Source organism: Zerene cesonia, chromosome 20 (genome assembly GCF_012273895.1).
Source record: "Zerene cesonia ecotype Mississippi chromosome 20, Zerene_cesonia_1.1, whole genome shotgun sequence".
Taxonomy (NCBI): Eukaryota; Metazoa; Arthropoda; class Insecta; order Lepidoptera; family Pieridae; genus Zerene; species Zerene cesonia.
The window spans coordinates 5,847,988-5,875,812 of NC_052121.1; the positions used below are offsets into that span (position 1 = coordinate 5,847,988).

Here is a 27,825-nt window from a genome sequence, read left to right on the forward strand (position 1 = left end):
AAGTAATAAATGTTATTTGCAGTTAACAATTTTCTTTTTTCTTTATTACAATATTTATGGCAAGACTAGGTACATTGGTAACAATAAAGAACATATTATTCTTTATTCATACCTATATTCGAAGAGGTTTATTACCTCTTCGTATACATAGTATATAGATTTAAAAAACGAATATGTTGTTTGACCTAAATGTACCACTGTTGGCGACAGAAACTGTACATGTAAATTATTTACGATAGAAATCACTTAGTAATCAATACTCAATAACGTTGCAGCGATATGCCTTTGCAGTTAACAGTACATAAATTACATGAAATCAAAAGTTAATACAAATTCTTAATGTAAATTTTTATAAGTATTTCATTAACATCGTAAACTGGTAAAGTTTAACTGATTAAGAAGTAATTATTAAATTCATAGTAAATATAGGTATATGAACAATAAAAAATGTTTCAGTATTTTATGACGATCCAGAAATAATTGGGTGTTTATTAAACAGGTTTTTGCTATTTTTCTAATAAAACTAATAACTGTTTTAGAAAATTAAAACTGCAAAACTAATAAAGCTCTAATAAAAAAAAATAAGAAAACACAAACATTAGAAAAAAATCTTCTCTTCAATCTTTTAAATTTATAAAACAATTTTTAACTGCTTAATTTAATAAAAGTTTAAAAAAATATTTACAAGTAATTCAAAGATAATTTGCTTTAAAGAATTGAAGATATTGAGATAGCTATCGTCACAGATAACATATTTACAAACCACTTATTTAACTAACGATTGCATTGGTTTAATTTTACAACTGTTTGTCTGCAAAGACATAATTTCTTACAACTACCGAGTGCATTTCAACTTATCGTTTATTTAAATTTAATTTATTTTTTGACCTAACGAAGCAACAGAACAGCAGAAGTTACAGCGCGTCAAAAATCATAGAATTGTAAAGTAAAAATTGCATAAAGATCGAAAATCATTCAATTTATTCAAACAACACCTACCCACGAAAATCCTATGCATCCAATACCAGCTGAAAGCATATCTCCGAGAATTGATGGATACGCATTCCCTGATGGGAAATAGGCATGAAATCGGGGATGTTGCCAATGAGTGACTCCGGGCATGATCTTGTTCTCTACATCGTTCATAACATCGTCCCAAGACTCGGGGTGGTAAGGCGCCTCGGCGGGTAAAGCATCTCGAAGGTATCCTGGCTCCACTGAGGGGGTGACTCGTCGTGTTCGCAACGTATTCATGTAAGTACAGATGTAATCCACCATCTCTTTTCCCCTAACACGAAACTCCTCAGTATCCATGGTTGCTTTCACTACTCGTTTAACGGTTATTTAAAACAAAGTGCGGTTATGAGGGTTTCATGAAACAAAGTGATGGTGTTACCGGCGCGACGTCCACCGACTGACTTGAGGACCAGCGGCAGCTCTAAGGGTGTTCTGGAGCAGTGTGAACAGTGCGGGGTATAAGACGCGGGGGAGTCGAGTTGAACTGCGCACATGTACTGAGAACAAGCGATAAGCGAATATTTATATTCACAGTTACTTGGTTAATCAGATATTATACAAGTTCGTATATTTTATTTCATGCAATAGGTACTGAATGGATCAAATCGAAATATTCATATGTATTTCAAAACACTATCAGATGCAATTGTCTAATATAAAAATGTACAATATGAACATTTGCAATCTGATACTTCTTCTAGTCCCGGAGAATTCGGCGCATAAGTACAGAAAATTTTGCATTCCAATTTTGTATGCGATTCTTTTCAAATTCCTCCTGATGATATAAATGCATGTTGCCATGAGGCATCCCCGTTCAATAACGTAATAACATGTAATAACGCCGAAATTGTTTAAACAATTGCAAGGAGTTGTTATTTTTCAACCAGACAATTTTCTTTAATATTTTTTATTGAAATAAACAAGGTCCTATGACATTTCACGATAAAGGTGATATTTTTAAATATACGAATTTTTAATAGTTCGATAAATCTCAAATTTAGTTTGTAAAGTAAAATGTAGGGAACCTTTACATGGAAAAATAAGATATCTATGTAAGGTGATCAGAAGGGTAAGGCAAAATTAACACAGATATTTATTATGTACATATTAGATAATACAATAAATAAATACATATAAATCTTGTTTCATTATTTTATACATAAAATATATATAACCTTCGTTTATATACGTTATTCAATGTAAGTAATTTCTCTTTTAATAACAAAAACGTAATTTATAAACTGATAAAAAAGTAATTTTACATGCTCCGATTCATGCCTAAATAACTTTTGTAAAATTGATTCCAGAAAATAAATTATTAAAAACATATTGTGGACAATTCAATTAATAATAACATTGCATACTTTAACAACCTTGATAAAATAAATTGTTTTTAAGATGAATGATAAATAATTATTCAGAACAAAGAATGGTGCAGCGTAAGTCAAAGATTTTTCGAACCTTTAAAAACTCTTAGTTCTAACATAATATCGTGATAAGTCAAATTCTTTAATTTGTATATCCATAGAGAATATTAAGAAAAATTGCCGGTTTGAAATAAAATATAACTCCTTGTAATTGTTTAAACAACATAATGGTGCGGGGTTGCCACATGACAAATTGCATTTATATGAACAGAAGGGCGATTTCGGTAGTCATGCGCCGATTCTTCCGGATTATACGGTTATAGAAGATGTACATTTACATTTATATATTGCTAGCGGTCCGCCCCGGCTTCGCCCGTGGTACATATATAGCCTTCCTCATTAAATAGGCTATCTAATACTGAAATCATTTTTCAAATCGGACCGGTAGTAATCGAGATTAGTGCGTTCAAACAAACAAACAAACTCTTCAGCTTTATAATATTTATATATATTATTCGGAATCATCATGAACAGTGAAGTCATAGATAATATAATATCATAGTATTGTATACTGGTACTTAAGTTTGAAGTAATTAAATAACATAATTAACTTTCTCAGTTAATATTAAATTATACATAATTCTAATTCAAAAGTCTGAAGTATACAATGAATATTCAGAAAAGTACTCATGACTAGAAAGGCTACCCTTTATTGCTCATTTAATGATATCGTTTTTGAGGTTTCGTATTTGAATACGAATTTGATTAAGTATATTTTTTTATCTTTCCAAATTTAATACAACTATACAAAAAACTTCTATTCAGAAGGAAGTTATGTAAATTTTAAGAACTACGGTCATCAGGTACATAGACATAGATCTAACAATATTTTCAAATATTTGTTTTTTATACGCACTGTATAATAGTATTTACCTACTCTATAATCAATTACACTGCTAATTTGAATTAAAAGTCTCTATAAATAAAGTTATTTTCGTGTTTGATTTTACGTGAGTATAAACAAGATCGCACAGAAAATAAGTAATTTTACATATTTCAAAGAATATAATAGAAAAAACATGATTAACACACTGACACTCTAAAAAAAAAATTTAATCAATTGTCTAAAGAAGGCTGATTCATTATCATTCTTACTCCGGCTTCCTTCTCAATTCAGATTTCAAGATATAAATTAATTAAGTGAAACAGTTTAATCCTATCCTACTAATATTATAAATGCGAAAGTTTGTGAGGATGGATGTATGTATGTTTGTTATTCTTTCACGCAAACGACTGAACCGATTTTAATGTAACTTGGGCAACTTTTTATCCCGATATTCCTACGGTATACAGACTTACGCGGGCGAAACCACAGGGCGCAGCTAGTAATTAATATTTAAAAAATCGGTTAACCTTTTTTAAAAGTTTATATGTGACGAATATTTCCCGCGGCTTCGACACTCGACGCGAAGCAATAGAATATCTATAGATTTCCGATATAAATACTATTTATATCCTTTCTCGGGTCTCAAACTATCTCTGTATAACAATAACCAAATTTCTTACATTTAAATATGAATGCAATTTTTGCCCTTTCGACCAATAAGTAAACCTCATATATTCTGAACAGCATTAAATGAATATGTAAGTTATAAACACTAAAGGTGGGTGTACGCTGTTTCCATCGTCCATGACAACTTTAACTGTATTATGGCTGAGAAATTATTCTATTTTTAATTTTTACGTCGTCAATCGATAGTGATTTGTAATGTATTGGAGTTTTCTGCATCAGCTAGTTAGTAATTAGTATTATGATATCTGTGTTTTTAATAATTTAAATATGATTAATTTATTTTCACATACATTATCTTTATTACTAAATCAGATGTATTTAAAACGTATGTGTCCATGGAGTCTGTGATCTAGCATACACGGTGCACCACACGAATGATCATCGTCATCAATGACTAATATCTATATTTATTATATCCAGTACTTGCAAAGAAAACCACAGTAATACCTACGTATTATACGTAGTAACGTATATATAAAAAAATGTCTCAATCAATTATTCTGCCGCGGCTATTCTCCGAAACGGTTACGTTAACGTATTACGAGATGTTATTATAGCTCTTAATCTCTAGAACTCTCTCATGCAGATAATAATATAAAGTGCAGGGATACAAAGAGAGTTGGAAGTGGGCACTTGCCATTTTCTGGATGAGACCTTCAACGGTAGCAAATATAACCATTATTATTTATTTTTTTTTTTTTTTTTATTTAGCTAAGCAGGCAAACGAGCAGGCGGTTCATCTGATGGAAAATGATGTCCGCCGCCCATAAGCACCCGCGACGCCAGGGGCACCGCGAGTGTGTTGCCGGCCTTTCAAGAATATGTAAGCCCTTTTTTTCATACAACAGTAAATAATTAATTTTATCATTATTGTATTCACTTACTTCCTCAAAATATGCGGTTATAGCCGTTTTATAACAAACATATAAACGTATAACAAACAGTCGTATTTTTAAAGTCAATGGCAGAATTCATATAAGGATTAAAGCGTCGAACGCCGAAGGGAGGCGCGGGTGTCATCTAAGAACGCCGGGTAGTCGCCTCTCTGGAACGCGCATTCTTCCCTGCCTCTGAATACCAATGGCATATTATTATGTGAGATCTCAACTTCTATTGTGCAATATACATCTACCACCCGACTTCATTGATATCTTATTTGCTTGAAAGTCGAGTCACGTTTCCAGACGAATTATTCGATAATTCGTTTCAAACACATGATTGTATTACGACGCGTAAGATGCTCAATGATAAATATTCTATTTTAAAGCGAAAATAAATTCGAGTCGCGATGGTGAATTCAAAGAAAACAAGGTTTTATTTATTTTATATCTTTTAAAGTAGACTCATATTTATAGGTAAAAATTATTTATTGTCAGCATTTTTAGACCCTCAGACTTCTTGGACATCGCGAACATTATAATACACTAATGTTTTCAGTGTAAGTACATTTTTAAATTGTTCAAAAACAGAAATAATGAAATGTATCTCTATACATACATAATAATAATATATATACATATATAATGTATTTCTTTACATACTAAAAGAAGTAGTAAGAGTCGTATTTAACATTAACCGAATAAATTTCGTCGACTTTTCATATGCGAAAGTTTTAAACTAAAACTATTGAACGGACTTGTATGAAACCTGGTATGTTTTTATATAGTCTTTCACGTTTCTTTGTATGTGTACTAGGCGAGTAAAGCCGCTGACCCGAACTAGAAGAATAAAAAAATATAAATATAATGAAAGGATTAGAATTTGGATACCTGTTAACTTATTTATTTATTCATTCTATTTATGACAAGAAACTCAAGACTAAATCCTACCCTAGAAAGTGCGGGTCAAAGGCCGTTTTACCCTTTAGTAGGATTATAAAGGGAAATTTCTTGTGTTGAATTCTCAATACCTCACCTGTCTCCGTCTTCACAAAACAAAACGAGATTGATGTAGAACATGTAATATTAGATTTATTTGATTAAGTCTAACTGAACTTTTACCACCACGATAAATAAAGGAAGTGAATTTTTTTACCGACGCTCCCGACGACGAATTCAATCCCGGTTCTCAATTCGCTTGCTTTTCTACTTATAGCACAAATAACATAATACTATGCTGGTTTATAGGAAATATGACGCGGCTTTCTAGCCGCTTTTATTAAAACTTAGTTATGCACTGTACCTATAAATAAATATAATTGGTATAAATATTTTCTCAAATATCTGAATGTATCTGACATTTTCTGCAACTAAACACACACGCCTTGCGTAGTATACTGCTAAAGCAATTTTCTCGTAATCAAATTGCGTTTACGTTCGACTTTCTTAGCAACAGAAAGTCGCACGAGGCGCCTTGTTGTCAGTACCGTCTTTACCATAAGGGCACAAGGGGCCAGTGCCCAGGGCCCCCTTCCTCAGAGGGCCCCGAAGGGCCGACAATTTCTCTCACATTTAATCTCAAAATACTCATTACACTTTTCTCAAAGCCCGAATATCGATTACTTTTAGATTTATTCGAATCAATATATTCATATGAATTTGAGTGACATCAAGCCTACAGGTTCTCGGTTGTGTGCGGTATATAGACACGGTAGCTTCTTGCTTAATTTAAACTTAGTGCGCTTTTTGGGCTGTTTTTGGTCTGATATAACTTACCAGACATTTACTTGAGTTTATAAATTTTATAATCTAGAGTCTATAATGTCTATTTTCAACTTACATATCATTTGATTTTTTATTCAGTTATTCAGTAATTTAAAAGTATTTCTGAACGCATCCTACCTAATTTACTAAGAACACCATCTAGCGATCATCCATGCAAACCGCTCCAATGCCAAATTCAAGCGACTATAAAAATGTCGACTTTGTCTATGGTTGGGCCCCGGATAAATTATGAAAAACTTTCAGTCGGAACTTTTTACCTAAAGTTATTACTTATTATATCACTTATTTTCACAGGAGTGTCGTGATTTAATTTTGTTTAATGTAATTTGGGTAAAATTAATAGAACTATTGATTTGTTGGTTTAAATATTATTTCATTATGTCGAAAAGAACATATCTAAGTGGTTCACAAAAGAGAAAAAAGTTTTAGCTCAAAAAGAAATCACGGAAAAACTTTACAAATCATTAATTATATAAGATTAGATTACCCACAATAAAGCAGATCACAGTAAAAAAATGTATTTCACTTTCTTTACATTCTAAAAGGGCCCCAAATTCTTGTGTGCCCAAGGGCCCCAGCACAGTCTAAGACGGCCCTGCTTGTTGTAGGTTGGGTAGGTAACAATAAGTATGCAATAAATTTACTTTAATAACTTTGATATTGTTAAGTAAAAACCAGTAAAGCAATAGTATTCCTAGCTAACAGTAACTAGTTGGTTAAAATAAAGGTACACATAATAAAGATTTTTTTTACCTCATTTCAATTTATATTAATAGTAGCTGATTGATATAGGTTAGACCATTCTTTAGCAGGTTGCTATGTCGTAGAACAGTAGATCTATGTATAATTTTATAGAAACTCGCACATGAGCCGTGGGTTATGTTGGATTCCTACTAAAACCCACTGTGTTCCGTTGAGCTGCTTCAATCAAGGGGTCACGGACGATGGTTAGTATTCGTACAGGACCCATATGACTGGCCTGCGTAATAAATACCTGCCTGATAGGTTAAGTTTCTCTTTCAAAAGCAACTGATTGCGCCCATACAGATAATTAACTTAATAAGATGAGATATCCTAATTACAAAATGCAATCGAAGTTTTCGGAATGAAATTTTTGAAACTTCAAAGGATTCTTAGATGTTTGATGTTCAGAATCGATGAAAAATTGAAAAAGCGAGACCGTCTCTGACAGAATAATAAAACGATGTTTATTACTGGAAAAGAAAATAGGCTTGTTGAAATCTAATTTCGCGTAACCATAACGGGCACCACTCGAGAGCGATGAGCCATCCGCGACAGACGCTCGCCTCATATCAATTCCATAATTGAGATGCCGCTTCTTCGGTTAAACGCACACCAATAGCTTGACGCCTTACCCTTTGTTAGTTAAATGTCATGAGGGTTAATTTTACAGAAAGTGTTAGTAATCTCCAGAACCGGAGTCTAGAGTTTGAGGAATTAAATTTAGAGACATAAGTTAGGTATTGGATATTTAATTTTAAATGTCTAGCTAAGTATATATAGACAATTTTGGTCTGTCTGAAACGTACCCTTTGTACCGAGTGAAACGTGGTAACCCAAAAATAACCGCTGTTGAATATCGTTGGGATTTAGGTAGGTTAAAGAGAAATTAATTATTATTATTAGAAAAATATTAAATGCTGAATTTTTTTAAGATTTACATTTACGGTCATATTCATTAACGTGGATTTGATGCTACTAATTAATTATTGTAGGATATTTTTTTTGACAAAACGCTGAAGAAAAATTACGGCAAATAGTGAATTTTGTAATAAATCTATTCAAATTCCAACTATTTCTCATAAATAGTAAGTAGGCTACCTACATTAAAACTTACGTATAAAGGCACATTTATATCGCTTATTGAATATTGACAAAAATACACTAATACTAATTGATTTCTATACATATACGCTACTAAGCATAAAAGTACTACACTATATAACTAAGAATAGAGAAGTAAGTACCTTTGTGTCAACTTCGTGTCAAATTTCATTTGAAAAATACGACTTTTTATCAATTCGTTTGAATTGACACTTATGACGTCAGAAAATGGTGAAGAATCGTTTCTATTCTTAGTTGAATCGCATAGTAAAACTTTGAAGTAAATAGGTTACTTTCGTTATTTTTCTACTGGTAAATCTACTTCTGGCACATCATCTGCATTATCTTCTTCATATAAATGCAAGTCGTTAATAGAAAATGGACCTTCATTACACTTTGGGCCGTCGCAAGAAAAATTATCAAATTCACAATGTTCTCCAATTATAACCTGAAAAATAAAAGTATTTATTAATAAGAAAGAGTATAGTGGTACATAGATATTTACCTACTGTAACCTCACTGAGTGACATAGGCTATCTAGCCTATAGCCTATGTCACACAATGAAGTTGCCGTTTTCTAATGGTAAAAGAATTTTTGAAATCGGTCCCATAGTTTATATGCAAAAACATTGCAAATATAGGTACTTAGGTTAAAATCTTTCCTCCTATTGAGAATAGAGCAATTTTGAGGTGTAGAAAGCGATGAATCGACTTAAATTGTCTTTTTGTTGCCATTAGTATGTATTTAATTACCTTACCTTACTAGGATTTTCTGGGTCCGGATTGGGATCGCAAAAACATCTCCCGCATACACAACTCCCTCTACCGTAACACTCGGGGCCGTCTGTGACGCCCGGCGGACGGCAGTTATTATCCCTCGTTTCAAAAATACCACACGCACATTCTGCGTTTTCCAATAAACTCACTAAAAATAAATGTAATCAATCATATGGAAATACGCGTCTTAATTAGCTCTAAATTGCATATATAAGTATTCTTTTATTTAATCTTCCCTAACTAGTTAACATCTAGTTGGAAAATAACTATTTTTAAATTTTATTTAGGACTAGCTGCGTCCCGCGGTTTCACCCGCGTAAGTCCGTATCCCGTAGGAATATCGAGATAAAAAGTTACTTATGTGTTGTTCCAGTTGTCCAGCTATCTACCAAAATTCATTGCAATCGGTTCAGTAGTTTTTGCGTGAAAGAGTAACAAATACACACACATCCTTACAAACTTTCGCATTTATAATATTAGTAGGAAGTAGGATTATCTCTCACTATCGCTATAAAAACCATATGTGAACAAAATATTAAGATAATTTATATACTACACATCATTCAAAACATTTAAAACTTACTTTCATAATTTGCTGAATGTAAAGAATCATTGCATGGATTTTCAACTGGGGACGACTCAGAAAAACATTTATTTTGGGAAGGACACCAGGAGCAATGATGTACTTGAAGACAATCAACACAAGATTTCTTGATGCCGCAAATCCAATTTTTATCCAAACTTACAATTTTAAAATACGCTGTACTTATTACAATTGAAAAAATAAGAAGCGTAAAGCTTATGTAATTACGACACATTTTAATTTAGTAGTAGTATAGACTTTAGGATTTTTAGAAGAACACTAGTTCCGCTTTAAGATTCAACGACAACTGTATTTTGTCGACGACATGTAAAGTATCGTATGAACATTTGATAACCTCTCGATGATTCAGTTACATTACGCAAATAATATTTACGTCCTTGGCCCAAGAATTGTTTTATCTTTGTCTACAAATATGTGATTGACTTTTGTGTCCAAACAACTAAATACTAAAACGTTGAATGAGAATCGTCGCTAACCAACATATTTCGTAAATACTGCTGTTGGTTTAAACCTACGAGGAATTAAATTTAAGAGGAATGAATGTATAAGAGGAATTTCTTAGGGAGAGCAGTACTCCATGCTTAGGGTATAAATAAGCGAGCTATGGTAATAAGCTCTGAGACTCCATGTAATTAACTGTCTTTTTTTAAGTCATAGCGTGCAGTTGAGCTGGTGTTTCGCCTGATGGCAAGCGATCATCCCGTGAACATTCGCAGAGGCTGCGACCTCTCGAAATGTTCATGGGAGGTGGTGAGCTGGCCCAATTTGTGCCAAAGCATACTCGCCTCGCACAATAAAAAATAAAGAAACCTGATAGAAAACATAATATGATAAACAAACAATCACACGGGACCTAGAGTTATCGAGTGTTTAAAGCATAAATAATAGTAGCAATTATTTGATTGTTTGAAAGTTGATACTTAGTAGATAAAGGCAAATTAATACGAAACGCGCATCGAAAAAAGTCCACGGCGAAAATAGGAAATAAAGGCAATGCCAGATTCAGTATGGGAAGTGGTGTCCTTGTTTTTTACGCGGCCATCGACCAAATCTTGTTTTTTAATACAATATAGTGTAATAAACCAAACTTACTAAGACATATATACCTCTAGACTCAATCTGATTTACATATTAGATTTATAAGTTATTTTACCATTTGTGCACAAGTTTTGTAAGAGATTATATAAGATATATTGTATGAACATACAATCATTATCCAGTTATCAGTGTGCTGGAGAATGCATAAGTTGCGCTCTGGAGTTCGCACGACGATGCTCTGCATTTCTCGACGACTCCATATTACAACGGCACCGGATGTTGTGAATTACGTACATAAAGGGAAAGCAAATGGACGATGAGGGTGACTCGGGGGCAAACTAACATTGATGCAATTTACTAAATATCGTAAGATATTTCAATGTGAACACAATGCTGAAGATTGATACTTTTCAATAAACTATTACAGTAATTTTGTTATTGTATTAATTATTATTTTACTTGTCTTCCTTATACGTATAACTAATACCCAATTTATACACAAAATTGTTGGGCACGGCCTGACCAACGACGGCATAGCCGTTCGCTCTTTCTTACGATCGCATCTTTTTTATACTTGTATTTAGACTTTTTACATGGCAATTTTAGTTTATCAGTATTTTGTGTTATAAAAAACAACTTTTGGTCGATGGCACCTTAAGTATGTTCAAAAACTACGAAGAATTTCGTACATTGACCTGGATGTAACCTAGCTTTTCGCTCGCTCCTACGTTAAATAATGCGTCCCATTTGCTCGGGACGGATTTCGTTGTCACATGGTCATGGTCCATATTCAACGTAAAACGTCAATTTGACAATGACAACTATGGTCTATGATAGCCGTCACTGTAATTTTGTAAATAAATTTGAAAAATTATTTTTGGTTATTATTGCATTGAAATAAAATGGAAAATTATTTCAAAGGGAAAAATGTTGAAGAGGAAATGGAAAGAAGCAAAATCCCAATAAATGGATTACCTGAAAACTTCCTTTGGATGCAGGTATTTTTACCATACAGACTTTAAAATAGTTTTAAATACTCCAATTAGCCAAGTTAATTATATTATTTCAATGATTTTGTATTATAGGTAAAAGGAGGAAGTAAAATGGTGAATTTACTATCACATGCTTCGGGTATTCTAGAGGATAAAGCCACAACAGCTGTCGTTTGGAGTGGGGCCGGAGTCGCAATACCTAAAGCAATCTCATGTGCAGAAATATTAAAAAGGCAATTCTCGATCCAACACCAAGTAACGAAATTAACATCTAAAAGGTAAATTGACTTACATAATTTATTGCATATTGTCACTAATTTATCAAATACATTATACCTGTATGATTCATGATAATATCAAAACATGAGAAGTATTATTTTATATGGTTTTGAAAAATTAATAACCTGAATGGAAATATAATTTTAGTGTGGAAGAGTACTGGGAGCCTAAACTTGATGGACTTGAAACAATAGTAGTGAAGAGGCAAATACCAGTGATACACATTTTTTTATCGGTTGAGCAACCACTAGACACTCCACTTGGGTAAAGCCATTCAACAATCTTACTTATTATAAGTTTAATTGCTTTTTTTTATTCTATGTTTTAAGACCTCCTCTTTATATATTTTAAATTGACAAATGAGATCAGATGATAATCTTAGAGAGGAGAGAAATTATTTAAAGGACCTTAGCATCCTTGTCAACCTAAATAATCTCTCGAAACCAGGCTGAACAGACATATAATAGTTTACCTACATATTTGGGGAGCTTTCCTGATAAAAAAACAATATAATTATGTTGTATGTAAATTCAGGCAGATTTTGCATTTAATTAAATTCCAATCAAATTATTTAATTTTACTTTATCTTTAATCGTGTGTAATTAATTTTATATTTTTTATAAGCTCCTTATCTATATTTCATATCTTGTTAAGTATACTCATTAACACAATTTTAATGGTAATTATATGAATATTGTACTGAGTACTATAAATATTTTTCTAACTTATACTTCTCTTTCTAGATACCAAACATTACATGGAAAGAAATTTTGGGAGCAAGAGCAATTCTCAAAACAAAACCAGTCACATAAGACAAAAAAGCCATTTAAACATAAGAATGTTAAATAAACATAATATTATATGCTTTTCAAATGTGTTTTATTGACTTACAGTAAAATTTATATTAATTTAGATTAATAAATACCTCATTAAACGATTTCTATTCAAGTACATTTTTATAATGTGTAACTACGGTATCTATGTTACAAATACATCAATTAGTTATGGATAGATGATTACATATTTTGAATGTACACTTTTTGCCATTGCCATATAAAGTCATTTGTTAAATAAGCGATATGCTGATGTTACCCATGGACAATTTAAATAGTTACACAATCAATATTATTTTTTACTAATATCTGATGTGCTTAGGGCTTCTTTAGACATATTTTATCTTTATTTGAAGGTGCAATACATAAAATGTACATACAAATTGAAAATCTTTTAAAGACTACTTATAATCTAACATATTAATGCTTTCTACTATAAATGGTTTTGTATTATTCAAAACCATTACAATATGATTTGTTGTATAACACAATACAATATAGATCAATAGTCTTCACAAACTAGTCATCACACATACATATGAAGAAAGCATATTTAATTCATGATACTTTAATTTTACATTATTTCTAATCAAATAACAGTCACTATTTTTAGAATTGTCAAAGTGTTAAATATAGAACTGGTATTTGTTACATACAAAAAGTAAATTATAGTGTTTCTATAAGAAACTCAAACTTCTAAAAACACTTATTAATGAGATTTTAAGCTTCAGATTCACCAACAGGCTGATTTATAGGTGTCTCATCATCAAGCTTTGGTAGAATTAAAATTTCTTTTGATATTATAGAGTACTTTGTAACAAAGTATGTGAATCTTTTACAAAGATGTGTTTCTTTCTCAAAAGCATCAAATATTGCACGGTGATGAAAATAGGCGTGAGAGAATATTCTGTATACTCTTCTACATACAGATCCCAATTTACCGACAGATGAATCTCTGATACTCACTCTGAAAAAAAAGTACATTAAATATTTTTCGTATTTCATATAGAGTGCAATGTCAAGAGACTTTATGTAAATGCTACTAGTGGACCATTTTAAATTTTTTTTTTTCATTTACATTTAATGTATCAGAGGCAAAAAAAGATGGGGTGGACTGCAAGTCTACACTAATATTACAAAGAGGAAAAATGTGTATTTTTGTTTGTTTAATTGCAATGGATAAACTCAAAAACTACTGGACTGATTTCAAAAATTATTTCACCCTTGGGTAGATGCAACTTCACCAAGTGACAGGTTATACTTGTACCATAGGCTAAGCCAGGCTGAACAGCTAGTATAATATAAATTTACTTAAATTCTGTTTGCACAATCTAATTAATATTTATTCAAATATATGGCTATTAAGTGTTACAAATTAACTCATACTGAAGGTAATATCACAATTATATTATTTAACATAATTTATGACTGACCACATTCCTAATATAATAATATGAATTTAATCATATCTTCCTACCCTGTATTTTCATTAAAATTTTATTGATCTATTTAATATTTTGATTTTCATTTAATATTAATCTCACCTGCTTGGAAAATACTTATTACTATTTAGGAGACAAGCAGCACCATCTAGTGTGTGCCTTGTATAATCAATTGCTGGACATTCTTTTGGTGTTTTATGGGCAGCACAAAGGAAAATCCACTGTTCTGTAGCAGTCATTTGAGTGCATGTTTCTGGCTTACACTCACTTTGCAGTCTAACGGTCAAACCATTCAGCTCCATACAGAACTGTCTGTGAAATAATGAGAAAGTATGTAATTGACTTAACTTGTAACAGCTAGTACACTATAAGATACCTCAAATGAGATTTTTTTTCTACTTTTAAATTAGAGTGCTATAAAACTACAAATTGAAGATACCTCAAATGTTCATATTTCCAAACACCTTCTTCTTGGGCTTCTGGCATTTTTAAGATAGCCTCTAAATTTGAGGGATCACGACGAATTGTTTGCTGAATTAATTGTTGAACAGCAAGAGTGTTGTCCATTTCTTCGAAAGGTTGATCAGGCCATCGACAAAAATCCTACAAAAACATAAATAATCTATACCATTCAAATGCTATAAAGCATATTTTGAATGGTATAAAACTTAAAAATAACTAATTTATTTAAAGCATGCATCAAGATTCCAGATTTAATGACAACTTTTTTGTATGCATGTATTTATATCAATACTATACATAATTTATCTTTTTCTTTTTGTGCAACCGATTCTCGACATAGTTACTACATATTGAAGGTGTTTATAAAATTACCTTAGCCTTAGATCCCGGACGATTGCGTCTAAGTATTTGTACTCCATCCGCCATTTCTGTGAATTACTATGTATGTATAACCGTGAAGAAAATAACTTTAGTAAATGCAAATTAGAAATCTCTTAGAAAAAATTCCAATTAAAATTAATAGAATTTGGCTTCCCCTCTCTCGTCTCTATATCAAACAAATGTCAAGACTCAAGTTGTCAAATCACAAGGCACAGGTGACAAATTAGTACTACAGAGTAAGTAATATACTTGGTCAGTATGCGATCGAGAGACGCTCGCTAATCGCAACCCACTTATTCACTTCAGCATTACGGAGTAACTAGTATTTAATCAGTGCAGAAATCTACTTTCTGCTTATCAAAAAGTAAAAAAATTGCTTTTTCTGTGATTCCTCATATCTCTTATTTATCTCTTATTACCGTTATGTATGTCTGTGCTCATAATTTGACTTAGGTATACTGTGTAATATGTCCACAGAGTAGGTAAGTATTGAGTTTATGATGTTGACAAATAAATCGAGGAGACTTGACTCTTGAGTAATGAGTACCCGTATTATTTATTATACTGCTCTTTGGTCATTAATGTAATATAGAGACGTACATTGTAAAATTATCATTCACATACTAGAATATTGTGCTAAATAGCTCTTTTAAATAGAAGTACATATCGAACATTTTTTGTTTGTTTATATTCACAGTAAAAAAGTGACACGGAAAATTTTGATATTCAATCATGGGAAAGGGATTTAATAATTATATGTGTAAAAAATTCTTCCATCCTGCTTCTCGAGATAATTTAAAAAGAGTAAGTTTATTCATTTTCCCTTAAACACAAATATGAATTCATTACTTCTAATCACAATTTTAAGTAGTGAAATGTTCTTTTAAATGTGTGTAAAGTGTTGTATCATTGTAAAATGATAGACTACGAAAGTATCTCATTGTTGGCTCACGCATAGTAATAAATTTATATACCCCTTATTTAATTATTTAAAAAATGTGTATTCTTTTAAAAAGGTATGGATGGCAGAACAAAAAACAGAAGCATACAAAAAGAAACAAGAGGAATTACGCGTTCAGTATGAAAAAGAACAAGAATTACATGAAAACAAGTAAGTGAATAATAATTTTATTGACATTTAATATATATGTATATATGTTTTGAAAAATGTAATATGGCATACTATTTTGTATGTATAATGTGATGATAACTTGGTCAAGGCCAAGAGTAGAGCATAATTTATAAGCTGTAAATATTGAAATATACATATTAAAAAGCCTGTATTTATGTATGAGGTTCATTATAATCCAAAAGACTTACTTTTTGATTATAATGAACCTCATACTTGAAACTAATATGATTCTGTGAAAAAACATTAAGACTTCTATATAGAGAAATCTAAAACCAAAGAACCCTAAAACATCCTCTCCTTGCTATGCCGTTTGAGGAGTATGAAGAATAGTTGAAAAAGGATATGATCATGATGCTCTTATGCTACTTCAAATCAATATAATATGTAAATGGGATTTGCTACATAAGTTAAACAATATACATTCATGCTTTGAAGTATTTATTTATGTTTGCTTTTTTTAGAGCTTTACTCAGCAAGGATAGCAAAGACAAATTAAGCCTGAATTTTATGTATGAACCACCACCAGGTGTTAAAAAAGAACGGGAGCGTGAAGACAATGAGCCAGAATATAAATTTGAATGGCAAAGAAAATACAATGCTCCAAGAGAAAGCTACTGTAAAGGTGACAATGAAATCAGAGATCAACCATTCGGAATTCTGGTCAGAAATGTGCGTTGCATTAAATGTCACAAGTGGGGCCATATTAATACAGGTATGGTTGTTGTTTTTATTAATTGTACAATGCGTTTTGTATGGTATATTCAAATGTTACTTTTAACATGTTATTATAGTTTTATAATTTTTAGTCATGTGACATTTAATTTTATTTTTAGACAAGGAGTGTACTATGTACTCTTTATCTATGAGTGAAGCTCGTGCATTGCAAGCTTCAGCATCAACACCTCAAGAAGAGGAAGAAAAGCCTGATGTTCCTACATTGATGCAACAAATGCGTGATAATGGATTAGTTATGAAGCCAGGGGCCATGCCTCTCGCTGCCACTAAAATTGTTGAGAATGATTCATCATCTCTTACTGAAACAGATCTCATTAGTCAGCTGACTAAAAAGCAAAAGAAAAAATTATTGAAGTATGTGTATAACAGGCAAACACTGTTTCTGTAAAATTTTAGTTTTATATAATAGCTACCTTTGCATTTGTAACAAAGATTTGAAATGAGTGTTGAATGCTGATTTCATGTATAAATGCTGTAATATTTGTTTGTATTTGTTGTAGGAAATTGGAGAAACTGGAAAAGAAGAAAGAAAAGTCTAAGAAGCACAAATCTAAACATTAAACTTGTAAAAAATGTTGCAATGTTTTTGAATTAATATAATAAAGATTTGACTTTAATTAAAAATTAATAATGTGTCTTAATTTTTATTTTATTTCAATAATAATATACCAAAAACAGTCTTTATTCAAATTTTATTACAGTACAACATTTAATAAAACATACACACCAAACTACAAAAAACCATAAACCTTAAATATGAAGGTAAGAAAACAAATTCATTACAATAGTAAGTTGACAGTCATGTTAGAATATCAACATAATAATCACCAAGTTGTTCATATAAGTTTATTTTTTCAAACACAAGTTTTAAATAATTTAATAGCCCTAATAATTTATTCTATATAGAAGCCAATTTAGTAAAGATTGGAAAATTGCTTTGAGTACATATATTACAATATACACTAGTTAATAATAATGATAATGCAATACTTTGCTTAATATATATCTAGGATTATACAAGTTCTTTTTAATCACAGATTCCAAATTAAAATTTTATTGCCCTTTGGCTATAGATAATATTAACTTATAATTTTACATATGTTTTATCATCAATTTCTATGATGTCTTGCCTATCATTCCTTTCTTTCCAATGCAAATACAGAACACATCCTATTATTACAATTATTATAGCAGCTAAAACGAATACACTTTTAAGAATAACTTTGCTAGGTGTCACAAACAATTGAGCTCTCCACTGGGAGGGATCATTGGGTGGTGCAGGAATCAAAACAATTTGAGAATTAGGAATGATTTGTGTCCAGCTCTTAGAGTACCCTGAGAGCCCTACAGTGAGCGTATCAACAAAGTTAGGAGTACGATCCAGACCAAAAATAGAATAGGGTAATTGTAGGGCATAGTATGCTGATTGTGGAAGTTGAGCACAAACTCCAGTTCTATAAGTACCTTCTTGAGACCAAGTATTGTATCCAATCTTTGGCCCAGGTAAATTAGTTCCTGAAAAAATATTATTTATTAGAATAGAATTCTTTAGTTGCCAAAATTAATGTTTAAAGTGAGATAAGGATTGGACTATATTAGTGCTTATGCTTCGAGCATTATGAAAATGGATTTTAAACTTACCAAAAGTAACTTTACGTGTATACAATGTACCATTGATTGTAGGCACCTTTTCATTACTTAGTCCAGTAACAACAATAACTTTTATAAAGTTTGTATCATATTCTAATTCATTCCGAAAAGCTTTCATTACATATTTGTTCGTTGTCATATTCTTTTGAACATAAATAACATCCAACACACCATCCATGTAGAAATCATAAAAAGTTGCCATAACAACATTGTTGCCAAAAGAATTAAATTTTTCCCATTGAATTTCAAATGTTCTATGAAATTTGCATCCAGGTAGATTACATGGGACATTATGCATTAGGAAAACTTTTGTTTCATTATTATTATTAGAAGGACTAAGTGTCATAAGAATGTCAGGGTATCCATCCATATTGTAATCACCACTGCGCATTGCTATTGTATCAAGGTATGGCTCATCTCTAGGTGGAATGAAGTGCCAGAAGGTGCCCTTTCCATCATTGAAGTCCACTTGCAAATCATGCCATTGCTTGTTGTCATAGATAAGAATTGTACTGTTTATGCAGCCAAGATCATAACATACGGGTACTACTAAAAAGAACTCCCCAGAAAGTGCCACATCAATAAATAATACTTGACCATAAGTAGTTGCAAAACCAACAAGTAGTTCTATGCTATTATTGAATTTAAATCCACTTGGCTCTTCATTCAACCAAACTTCAACATCAAGTTTTGTAGTTACTAATAAATCAGCAGCATTATCATCATTGACATCTAAGAAGGAGTGTGAGTGTGGTAATTTTATTTCTTTATTACTGTCATCATTCATCAATATCTCCAAAGGAGTTGATCTAGAGTTATCAAAGACCCAGAAAACTCTCTGACTCTGGGAATTAATTCCAAAGAGATCTAATATCATATCGCGATTATAATCCATAACTAGTGGTTGGCCTAATGTTATAGCTTTTATTAAAAGTGCATCCGTACAATTAAGTTCAGGCATTCCACCCCACAATATTCTCACCTCATGGAGGGAGGATGTTTCATTTTGAAGTTGAGTAGTAAAAAGAATATCCATGTAGGCATCTCCATCAAAGTCGCCTGGTACTATACTTGTGATTATAACATTACTAAAATTGCAGATATAGGAAGAAGGGCGTAAAAATGGTTCTTTATCATGAGCCAAAAGCACTTCTATACTAGTCTCATTTATTATAAAGGCATCAGTAAGTTCATCAGAATTAAAGTCACCAAATGCAGCTAAAAGACCCTCGTTATATTTTCCAAATGAACTATCAGTCATATCAGAGATACATAATGCATGTTTTGCAAGAAAAAGTAATATGAATGACTTGGTTAATTTAAACATTTTTCTTTTATGCAAGATAAACAAAAGGTTGATATCAAATTAATTTCATTCAAACGACGCACACAAAGAACTTGAATGAAAAAGAACAGCAATTAGCAATATGGGTACAAGCACTGCCGGAAATATACAATATGCAGTCACATTTTAGGTATGAATAAACACTTTCAAGTATGAAGAGGAGCACTGCTCATTAATTAAAATATAATATTTATAATAAACATATACTCTAAATGATAAAATAATTAAATCAGATAACAGATTGTGTCAAACTGTTTGTTTTTATTTTTTTCATGTCATTATGACACACGTCGCATACATACAGTCACAGATTGATAATATTTTGATGCAACATGTTGTACAAAGAGCAAAGACGTTATGCTCCTAACTAGACTGTGCAGTAATTCTAGTGACCATGGTCAAACAAAACAAGGGATGAATTACTCAAAAAATGAGCATGTAAATATCCCGATACGTATTATGTTGTTGCTCCGCTAACTAATTAAATGTAAAAATGGAGTGATATCGTAAAGTTGTAAACACTGTTAGTTGATTCTCAATCTCGCTATATAAAATATTATTCATATTGTCAACATTTTAACGAATATAGTTCTAAAACCGTGTTAAAAATCTTGTGTTGAAATGGTTACATATATTTTTTATAATCTACCGTTAATCTACTTATAACACCTCGTTGATTTACGTCGAGGGTTAAAAATGGTTTTAGTCAACAAATTTCATGGTCACCCTAAAACATACGTTTGAATTGAGATTGATAAAACGAAGCGGCTACAAGACTCATTTTTGCACCATGAAACAAAATAAGAATTAAATTTCTCATGAACAGCAAATAGGTTTCAAAGTTCGTGAGCAAATCATAAAAAAAGAATATATAATATAAAACTTTCTATCATTTTTACAAAAATCAATTATTAGTCGAGTTGACAAGGATACACTACCTAGACCTCTCGCCAAGATTTATAAGGCGACGCTTATAAGGAAATTGAAACCCTAACTTGATCAAATAGATCTAACTTTATCAAAACAGATATGTTTTAATGCACAGTCTAGTTAATAGTTCTTTCGTTTAGTGTACGTCTACAATAAGGCTAAGATATGTTTAGAGACAGCAGCAAACCGCATTTTTGAGCCTTTATTATTTTGTCAATATTATAATCTCAATTATATGGAATTAAAATATCTCCGAAGCTTTTATTACTGTATGCTGTTTTTAGACTGTGGCAGTTCACAGACTTCACAATTGACAAAACTACTCATTTCACCAAAATGTTACCATTGTTGGATATATAGCTATCCTATTTTGATAAGTCCAAAGTTGTACATGCATGAGGAGTATCAAAGCATTTTTTCCATACCCCATACATATTTTCAAGTTGAATGTGGATTTTAATAATTTTGTGTAGCCGAGTGATGCAGTTGTCGTTGTGAATAGTGTTCATTTTATTTTGGTTAAAATTAATAATTCACAAAAGAACAATATCAGTTTTACCTTTTCGTGAAACGTAAATATAAACTCAATAGCTCAATTTTAGATAACTGAACGGCGCTTGTTGCCCTACGCTAGTTGTTATTTGATTCGTGTGCTAAATTGTGGTCCATAAATTAAATGTAATAGTTTAAGTCCGGAAGATAAATTTGAGTGCCTGTATTTTTAAATATCTTCGTTGTAGATTCACCTATAATTCTATATTTTTATCGTCAACCGATGTAACAAACTTATATAAACAATTTGACTCAGTTGAGCCTTTAATCCGGATTCGCATCCACATTTACTTATTGTCGTCGTTGTGTTGCTTTACGTTTTAACACATTCATTTTATCGTGTTGAGAGTATTTTTAGAATCGCCTACAGTATTGGAGCTTCGTGTCTTTGTAAACATAATATGATTGTGAATACCTAGTTGCGCTATTTTTCTTATAAACTTATTATTGTCAAGTGATTCAAAAGTTTGTTTAATGTGATGAAAGTTAGTAATAAGTGTTCTTATGAAGATAAAACATTACGAAGGAGCTTTATCATATTTATGGTAAGTGAATTTGCGTATATACCTATCCGTTTTATTTAATTATCATATTGTTTACAAAAGGTATTACATATCAGCATTATTACTGTATAGAACAATAATTTATTTAGAATTACACAGTTGTTGTTTAATAATTTACTATTGTATTTAAGTAGCTGAGACTGTATTCTAGAAAAAAATCACAACAATATAGTATTAGTTAATTTATTCTATAGATTCCCTCATTTCATTGGTTTTTTTAAGTTTTTGTATAACAAAGGCTGCCATTTAACTACCACTTTGAATATTATACCCAAGTGAACTATAATGAAGTACCCTAAATAATAAATAGTTCCTGCATAAACTTCTATAATATTTTAGAATAATACTAAAATTTTATATAAATAACAGTTTTATCAAGAGAATGACATGTCTCAAATTTTAATGGGATATCTATAATTAAATCTGATAGATATATATCATATACATATTCATCAGTATTTGTACAAATATTAGTTAATTTTTTTTAGGTAAGTTTTGTGGTGAAGACTGTATGGGATACAAATTCGTCAATCTTTTTATAATGTTGACCAATAGTTTACTGATCTAAAATAAGTACACTATGTATGGGAATGATAATATAGTAAAATAGAGATAGTGCTTTTTGCCATTATTAAAATTTTTTATTCAGTAGCAAACATAGTTTGTCATATTGAATTGTATTATAATGTTTTTCAAATATTGGAAGGCAAGAGTTGTAACAATTAATTTGTTATACAATAACCTTGTGTTTTTCCGAATTGCATACATTTGATACAGGACAATCTGGAATAACTTATTCAATATTTAATTTGGGGGAGATTCTTTTTCCTATCCATTAAAATATCATTTTTATGATCACACTATTTGTCTCTTCACAACACAATGTGCTTCACATAATGTGAATTTTGGTTTATCCAAAAATGTATATTTCCAAAATAGCTGTGTTGTTGGCTGTCCTGTTAATTACAACATAAAGTTAATAAAAAATAAATATATAACTATATAAAACAACTGCCCCCCATAGTTTCACATATGTAAGTCTGTATCCCGTAGGAACATCAGGATAAAATGTTGCCTATGTGTTATTCCTGTTGTCCAGCTATCTACGTACCAAATTTATTGCAATTGGATCAGTGGTATTTGTGTGAAAGAGTAACAAACATACTTATAAACATATGCACAAACTTTTGCATTTATAATATTAGTAGGATAGCAGAATAGTCTTGTAAAATAATAATCTTTGCATAGAAATAAGTGAACATACAGAAAAACACAAGACTCCTCTTTTTTGAAGTTGATTAACATAAACACAAACTATTCATAAGTCCATTGTATACAAACAATATTGGTTTCCTCGATTAAACCAAACACTTAGAGATTTTGTGCTAAATATATTATGCTATGCTATTTTGAATATCCTATGCTTATTGTCTTAATGTATGTTGAATAATTCTCTTAGAGATACATAGATTTCCCCAAAAATTTATAAAATGTTTAGGCCCAGCAGCAGCAGCTTTAGGCAGGGTGCCTAATCTCTTTTCTCTTTTGGATCTTCTCCCAATGTAATAGTTTGAAAGGTTGTACCTTGTATGAACTGTGTCAACCCACTTGAACTCTTTTTTTTTTCAATCATTTTTTTTTATTTATGACAAATTAGTTTACATACTTAGCTATATCAGTTTAACTTAGTTTTTGTAACTAGATAAGTAGGTAATCTGAAAAATTTTTGCAAAGACTATTATATTGGAATAACAAACTACTCCAAAATTCAAATAAGTCCGAAATAAGCATATTTGACAAAAAGATTACCACTTATCACTTTAGCAAGGTAAAAAGGTATAAAGAAGATAAAATACCCAATAAAAAACTATGACAGTCCTTAAATCCTCTTGGTTGCCACTGTAACAATACTTGAGATAAGATAATTGTATTAAGAGTCAGTCATGTTTAGTTTTTATTTTGGTTTTAATAACATACAAAAAAAGTGTAAACACATAGGGCACAAAATTTTTGTTGGAACAAGGATCTATTATAAACACTACAAAAATGGATTCTAACATACTACAATATAAATGTTTTGTTATAAATTGTAACTAATAAACTACAGTATAAAATATATATATTTCTTACTACTACTATTTTGAAAAGCTGAATATGATATTTGGTGGATTGTTTAAATGATTTTATCTCTGGGGTCGCTGAATGGTCTCTTGTTTTAAATATTATTTTTGTGTTAGGATAATCCATTTATAGATAGGCACAATAATGGAGCATGAATCATGCAAAAGATTGCCGACATAAATTTTAGTAATAGACAAAGGTGTGTGGGTCAGCTAGGGCATACATATTGCAGTATACCAGAATTTAATAAAGCTCTATGTATCTTAGTCTCATATTAATATGTCCCATATGAATGTGGCTCGCGATATTTAGGTATGTATATTTCTAATAAAAATATTAATGAAATAAAATTCTTGCTGCATTTTATAATTGTCTCTATTATATGTTTGACTTAAGAGGTCCTTATTTTTGCCCCCTAGGCAAATCTGTAAAAAAATCATAGAAATACATTTTTTTTATGTCAGGGTTGTACCAATTGAGTTTTTATGTTTTCTCTGCTTGTTTAGGAACATGAATGATCTTTCTATTTAGTCCTATTTGTCTTTTGCTTCTGGCTTAACTCTATCTTAGAAAATTGTCACCATTTTGAAAATATCTAGAGCAAATGGAATCAAGTATTTCATTTTCCACACAAAATTTGATTTAAATTTCCCTTTTTTATAATTATAGGAAATCGCCTAGCACAAAAAAAAATGTGTAACGTCTGAATTGCTTTGAGAAAACGATGTTACTACCGTGCTGCCTTTTTTGGTTGGCTTAGCGGGGGACACTATTGTGCTCCCAGATAAAATGTGTGTTCATGTACTCAGTATGTTTTGGTTTTATTTATTGTACGTGTTCCTTTCTGTATATCATAATATACAGCGTATATATGTATATATGTGCGTGAATGTGTACTTGGAATATTTTAAGTACAAAATAACTTAAATAAAACAACTAGCTAGATATTTATCGTAAATGTATTATCTTAATCATAGTCTGACAATAGTGTTAGTATGTCGGGCTGGCCTGGGTGGTCGATTTTTATTATCTTGTGTGGTGGGTGTGGTCGGGAGTGCCAGGCCAAACATCGGCTCGCCGAGATCGATATTATCACGAACTATGTATTCCACATATAAGATCCATTAAATACCGAATTTGGCAAGAATTTCCTTGCATCTGATGCCTCCTTAACATTAGTATATTTTCACGTTCACAGTTCATATTCACATTGTATCAATACACAATGTTACATTAATTTGATCTATGTATTTTGTTCGGATATTTGATAACTTTAAATTGATAATATATTTACTTTTTATGAGGGCGCGAATCTGTGCATTTACGTCGTTTTTATAAGGGAGATATTATGTATTATGTCTGGTTTATGTGATCATAACATGTTCGTGTCACATGGTTAGTTATATATAGGATGTAATCGTAAGTGTGCATATGCAATTATACCGTAATTATTATAGATAAAAAAAAAACTCTAAACTGGTATGGATTATTATTGTCATATTTCTCATAAGGTAAAGCACTATCGATATCAGTTTAAAGTTGTTTTGATATCTGTAATAATTACGGAAAAATCGCCTATGCACACTTAACGATTACATTCTGTATACATATAGAATATCACAAGTAGGTATATCGGTGAAAACGCCTAAATAACCGTATACAAAGCGATTAATGAGGGCATCAAATCTGTTTCATATGCGAACTAGCAGCTTATGGCTTTGATCTCGTGGAAAATGGTACCCACCATAAGATGTAAAATGTTTTAAGGAATAGTCATCACCTGTCTGCAAATTCCGTAGCCGTTCAGTCGTTATTGAGAATAGCGTTCATTTACTTCATTATATCCACGCATGGGAAAAAAAAAATGTTTTCGGATATTCATATATTTTTTTTTGACTACAGCGAAACAAGAATTTCACTAAGAGCTTTGATAAAAATAATGTTACAATTATGTGTGTTGTATGAATTTAATACAACATGAAGGGTTAAGGTCATTGGTTCACCAAATTGTTATTTACTTAAAAACACTCCCCAAAACTTAAGATATTAAACATCAAATTGGAATATTTCACAACTATTTTATCTTACACACTCCTACACTGATCCAATGCTGGATATAGAACCTCCGCAATTCCTTGCTGAAGCTTTTTTTGTATATATTTTAATGGCATTAATGTTTTCTTTATATAAATAAGGGTTACTTTATGTGCTTATAGCCGTTTGACTTTTATGATTCTCTCCAAATCTAAAGTCTGACTACGCCCGTGCACTTGTAAGTGTTAACCAATCATCGAGTCATTTCATACATATTTCCAATGGTTCGATGAGCTTTGTGATGGCGAGATAATTTACACATATTGATAATTCTGTAAAGTGAATGTGTCGATATTGATCGTTATAAATACAATATATAATAATTATAACAAATTGGTCCATCTGTATCAACTATAGTATAAGTAATGATTTGAGATCAAGGGAGAAATGTTCAGCGGTTGATAGAGTACCTGTTAATATAAAAAAAAGAAAGAACATTATTTTAGGTAGTTTAATATGGAGATCTAAATGCGCGGCCCTATTTAAACTTTTTGGAATAAATGTCACGGTTATGAATTTAGATTTATATCAGTTTAATGTGAAAATTATCGTTATGCTACATTATATGTTTAATTTAAACACATTAAAATAAAAGAAACTTAAAAATCGGGAGATTATAAAAAAGTAAAGCATTTAAGAGGCCGTGCTACTAATTTATTCTCTTGAGTTTAGATAAATTACTATGATTGTGTGCAACGTTTATGTAGTCACATGCACACATGCATGAACTAAGTGACTACTTTAGAAATTTTATCCTTTATATTATTCTTAATTAGAAAATTATGTAATAAATAAAGATAACACGTAAAAGTGTGGAACAGGTGTATCGTTACATTTATAACTAACTAGATTTGTTTGTGTGCTTAATATGTTCAAATATGTTGACTCGTGAAGTGTAAACATATTAAGTCAATCATTTTATTATTAAATTATGTAGTTCATGCGTACATAGTTATTTCTAAGCAGTGTGTCCGCTGAATCAGCTTACTTATGTATTTGGTGTGCTATTAATAGCTTTGTAAATATGTAACCAAAGTCGAGGTTACAAATATTAAATACGGATATATATATAAACTAGCTGACCCGGCAAACGCTGTTCTGCCTTACTCTTATCCTTTAGGGGTATGAAAAATAGATGTTGGCCGATTCTCAGACCTACCCAATATGCTTACCAAATTTCAGAGGAATCGGTCAAGCCGTTTCGGAGGAGTATGGCAACGAAAACTGTGACACGAGAATTTTATATATATAGATATGTAATTTGCGTGACGCGAACATCGTTCATCTTACATATGAGTTTTATATTTAAAAATCGTTCGATGACCCATTTAAGTAACATTCTTTTATAAAACAATACTGTATATGGTAACGTTTGATTACTTACGTTTTCACTCATGCATTGTAATAAGACTATTCCTATTCAATATCAT

General features: G+C 31.1%; 7 protein-coding genes across 11 annotated transcripts in view; 3 read left to right on the top strand and 4 right to left on the bottom strand.

The window, feature by feature from the left end:
• LOC119835054 (tyrosine decarboxylase) overlaps positions 1 to 1,416 on the bottom strand; it is a 7,149-nt gene extending 5,733 nt beyond the window's left edge. The window contains exon 1 of the mRNA XM_038359661.1: positions 1,000 to 1,416. Within this exon, the coding sequence (XP_038215589.1) occupies positions 1,000 to 1,314 (315 nt within the window). The 5' untranslated portion in view covers positions 1,315 to 1,416. The remainder of the gene's footprint in view (positions 1 to 999) is intronic.
• Positions 1,417 to 7,411: 5,995 nt separating this feature from the next.
• LOC119835172 (integrin beta-PS-like) lies at positions 7,412 to 10,113 on the bottom strand. The gene is made up of 3 exons (XM_038359848.1): positions 9,826 to 10,113; positions 9,224 to 9,390; positions 7,412 to 8,913 (listed from the first exon to the last, which is right to left on the bottom strand). Exons 1-3 carry the CDS (start codon positions 10,058 to 10,060, stop codon positions 8,764 to 8,766), a joined length of 552 nt encoding a protein of 183 aa, XP_038215776.1. The 5' UTR covers positions 10,061 to 10,113; the 3' UTR covers positions 7,412 to 8,763.
• Positions 10,114 to 11,712: 1,599 nt separating this feature from the next.
• On the top strand, positions 11,713 to 13,099 carry LOC119834772 (ribonuclease P protein subunit p25-like protein). Its single transcript, XM_038359262.1, has 4 exons — positions 11,713 to 11,882; positions 11,970 to 12,154; positions 12,303 to 12,419; positions 12,899 to 13,099. Exons 1-4 carry the CDS (start codon positions 11,787 to 11,789, stop codon positions 13,002 to 13,004), a joined length of 504 nt encoding a protein of 167 aa, XP_038215190.1. The 5' UTR covers positions 11,713 to 11,786; the 3' UTR covers positions 13,005 to 13,099.
• Positions 13,100 to 13,371: 272 nt separating this feature from the next.
• LOC119834771 (MOB kinase activator-like 4) lies at positions 13,372 to 15,460 on the bottom strand. The gene is made up of 4 exons (XM_038359261.1): positions 15,265 to 15,460; positions 14,870 to 15,033; positions 14,533 to 14,742; positions 13,372 to 13,955 (listed from the first exon to the last, which is right to left on the bottom strand). Exons 1-4 carry the CDS (start codon positions 15,316 to 15,318, stop codon positions 13,709 to 13,711), a joined length of 675 nt encoding a protein of 224 aa, XP_038215189.1. The 5' UTR covers positions 15,319 to 15,460; the 3' UTR covers positions 13,372 to 13,708.
• Positions 15,461 to 15,734: 274 nt separating this feature from the next.
• LOC119834770 (corepressor interacting with RBPJ 1) lies at positions 15,735 to 17,781 on the top strand. 2 transcript variants are annotated; one of them, XM_038359259.1, is made up of 5 exons: positions 15,735 to 15,755; positions 16,290 to 16,384; positions 16,867 to 17,117; positions 17,239 to 17,494; positions 17,641 to 17,781. In XM_038359259.1, the coding sequence occupies exons 2-5, from the start codon at positions 16,296 to 16,298 to the stop codon at positions 17,699 to 17,701; spliced, it is 657 nt and encodes a 218-aa protein (XP_038215187.1). In that variant the 5' UTR covers positions 15,735 to 15,755; positions 16,290 to 16,295; the 3' UTR covers positions 17,702 to 17,781. The 2 variants fall into 2 exon arrangements, with proteins under 2 accessions (XP_038215187.1, XP_038215186.1); XM_038359258.1 differs by lacking the exon at positions 15,735 to 15,755 and adding an exon at positions 15,778 to 16,077.
• A 34-nt stretch (positions 17,782 to 17,815) lies between these two features.
• Positions 17,816 to 20,421, bottom strand: LOC119834769 (T-cell immunomodulatory protein). The gene is made up of 2 exons (XM_038359257.1): positions 18,782 to 20,421; positions 17,816 to 18,655 (listed from the first exon to the last, which is right to left on the bottom strand). Exons 1-2 carry the CDS (start codon positions 20,115 to 20,117, stop codon positions 18,225 to 18,227), a joined length of 1,767 nt encoding a protein of 588 aa, XP_038215185.1. The 5' UTR covers positions 20,118 to 20,421; the 3' UTR covers positions 17,816 to 18,224.
• A 1,034-nt stretch (positions 20,422 to 21,455) lies between these two features.
• LOC119834766 (receptor-type guanylate cyclase Gyc76C-like) overlaps positions 21,456 to 27,825 on the top strand; it is a 22,064-nt gene continuing 15,694 nt past the window's right edge. The window contains exons 1-2 of one of the 4 annotated variants that reach the window (XM_038359254.1): positions 21,456 to 21,559; positions 21,976 to 22,162. The gene's annotated coding sequence lies outside the window, so the exon portion shown is untranslated. Of the gene's footprint in view, positions 22,163 to 27,825 lie in introns of all 4 variants that reach the window. The other 3 variants (XM_038359253.1, XM_038359252.1, XM_038359255.1) reach the window with 3 other exon arrangements.

What these genes read in the sequence shown, in the direction of transcription:
- LOC119835172 (XM_038359848.1), bottom strand. Translation starts at nt 10,060, where the DNA reads ATGTGTCGTAATTACATAAGCTTTACGCTTCTTATTTTTTCAATTGTA. An exon ending in ACATTCAGCAAATTATGAAA is followed by an intron (nt 9,391 to 9,825) that starts GTAAGTTTTAAA and finishes ATTTATTTTTAG; the next exon opens with TGAGTTTATTGGAAAACGCA. An exon ending in ACCCAGAAAATCCTAGTAAG is followed by an intron (nt 8,914 to 9,223) that starts GTAAGGTAATTA and finishes TTTATTTTTCAG; the next exon opens with GTTATAATTGGAGAACATTG.
- LOC119834772 (XM_038359262.1), top strand. Translation starts at nt 11,787, where the DNA reads ATGGAAAATTATTTCAAAGGGAAAAATGTTGAAGAGGAAATGGAAAGA. An exon ending in AAAACTTCCTTTGGATGCAG is followed by an intron (nt 11,883 to 11,969) that starts GTATTTTTACCA and finishes TTTGTATTATAG; the next exon opens with GTAAAAGGAGGAAGTAAAAT. An exon ending in CCACTAGACACTCCACTTGG is followed by an intron (nt 12,420 to 12,898) that starts GTAAAGCCATTC and finishes TTCTCTTTCTAG; the next exon opens with ATACCAAACATTACATGGAA.
- LOC119834771 (XM_038359261.1), bottom strand. Translation starts at nt 15,318, where the DNA reads ATGGCGGATGGAGTACAAATACTTAGACGCAATCGTCCGGGATCTAAG. An exon ending in GTCCGGGATCTAAGGCTAAG is followed by an intron (nt 15,034 to 15,264) that starts GTAATTTTATAA and finishes ATGTTTTTGTAG; the next exon opens with GATTTTTGTCGATGGCCTGA. An exon ending in TGGAAATATGAACATTTGAG is followed by an intron (nt 14,743 to 14,869) that starts GTATCTTCAATT and finishes ATTATTTCACAG; the next exon opens with ACAGTTCTGTATGGAGCTGA.
- LOC119834770 (XM_038359258.1), top strand. Translation starts at nt 16,006, where the DNA reads ATGGGAAAGGGATTTAATAATTATATGTGTAAAAAATTCTTCCATCCT. An exon ending in CTCGAGATAATTTAAAAAGA is followed by an intron (nt 16,078 to 16,289) that starts GTAAGTTTATTC and finishes TCTTTTAAAAAG; the next exon opens with GTATGGATGGCAGAACAAAA. An exon ending in GTGGGGCCATATTAATACAG is followed by an intron (nt 17,118 to 17,238) that starts GTATGGTTGTTG and finishes TTTTATTTTTAG; the next exon opens with ACAAGGAGTGTACTATGTAC.
- LOC119834769 (XM_038359257.1), bottom strand. Translation starts at nt 20,117, where the DNA reads ATGTTTAAATTAACCAAGTCATTCATATTACTTTTTCTTGCAAAACAT. An exon ending in TACACGTAAAGTTACTTTTG is followed by an intron (nt 18,656 to 18,781) that starts GTAAGTTTAAAA and finishes ATATTTTTTCAG; the next exon opens with GAACTAATTTACCTGGGCCA.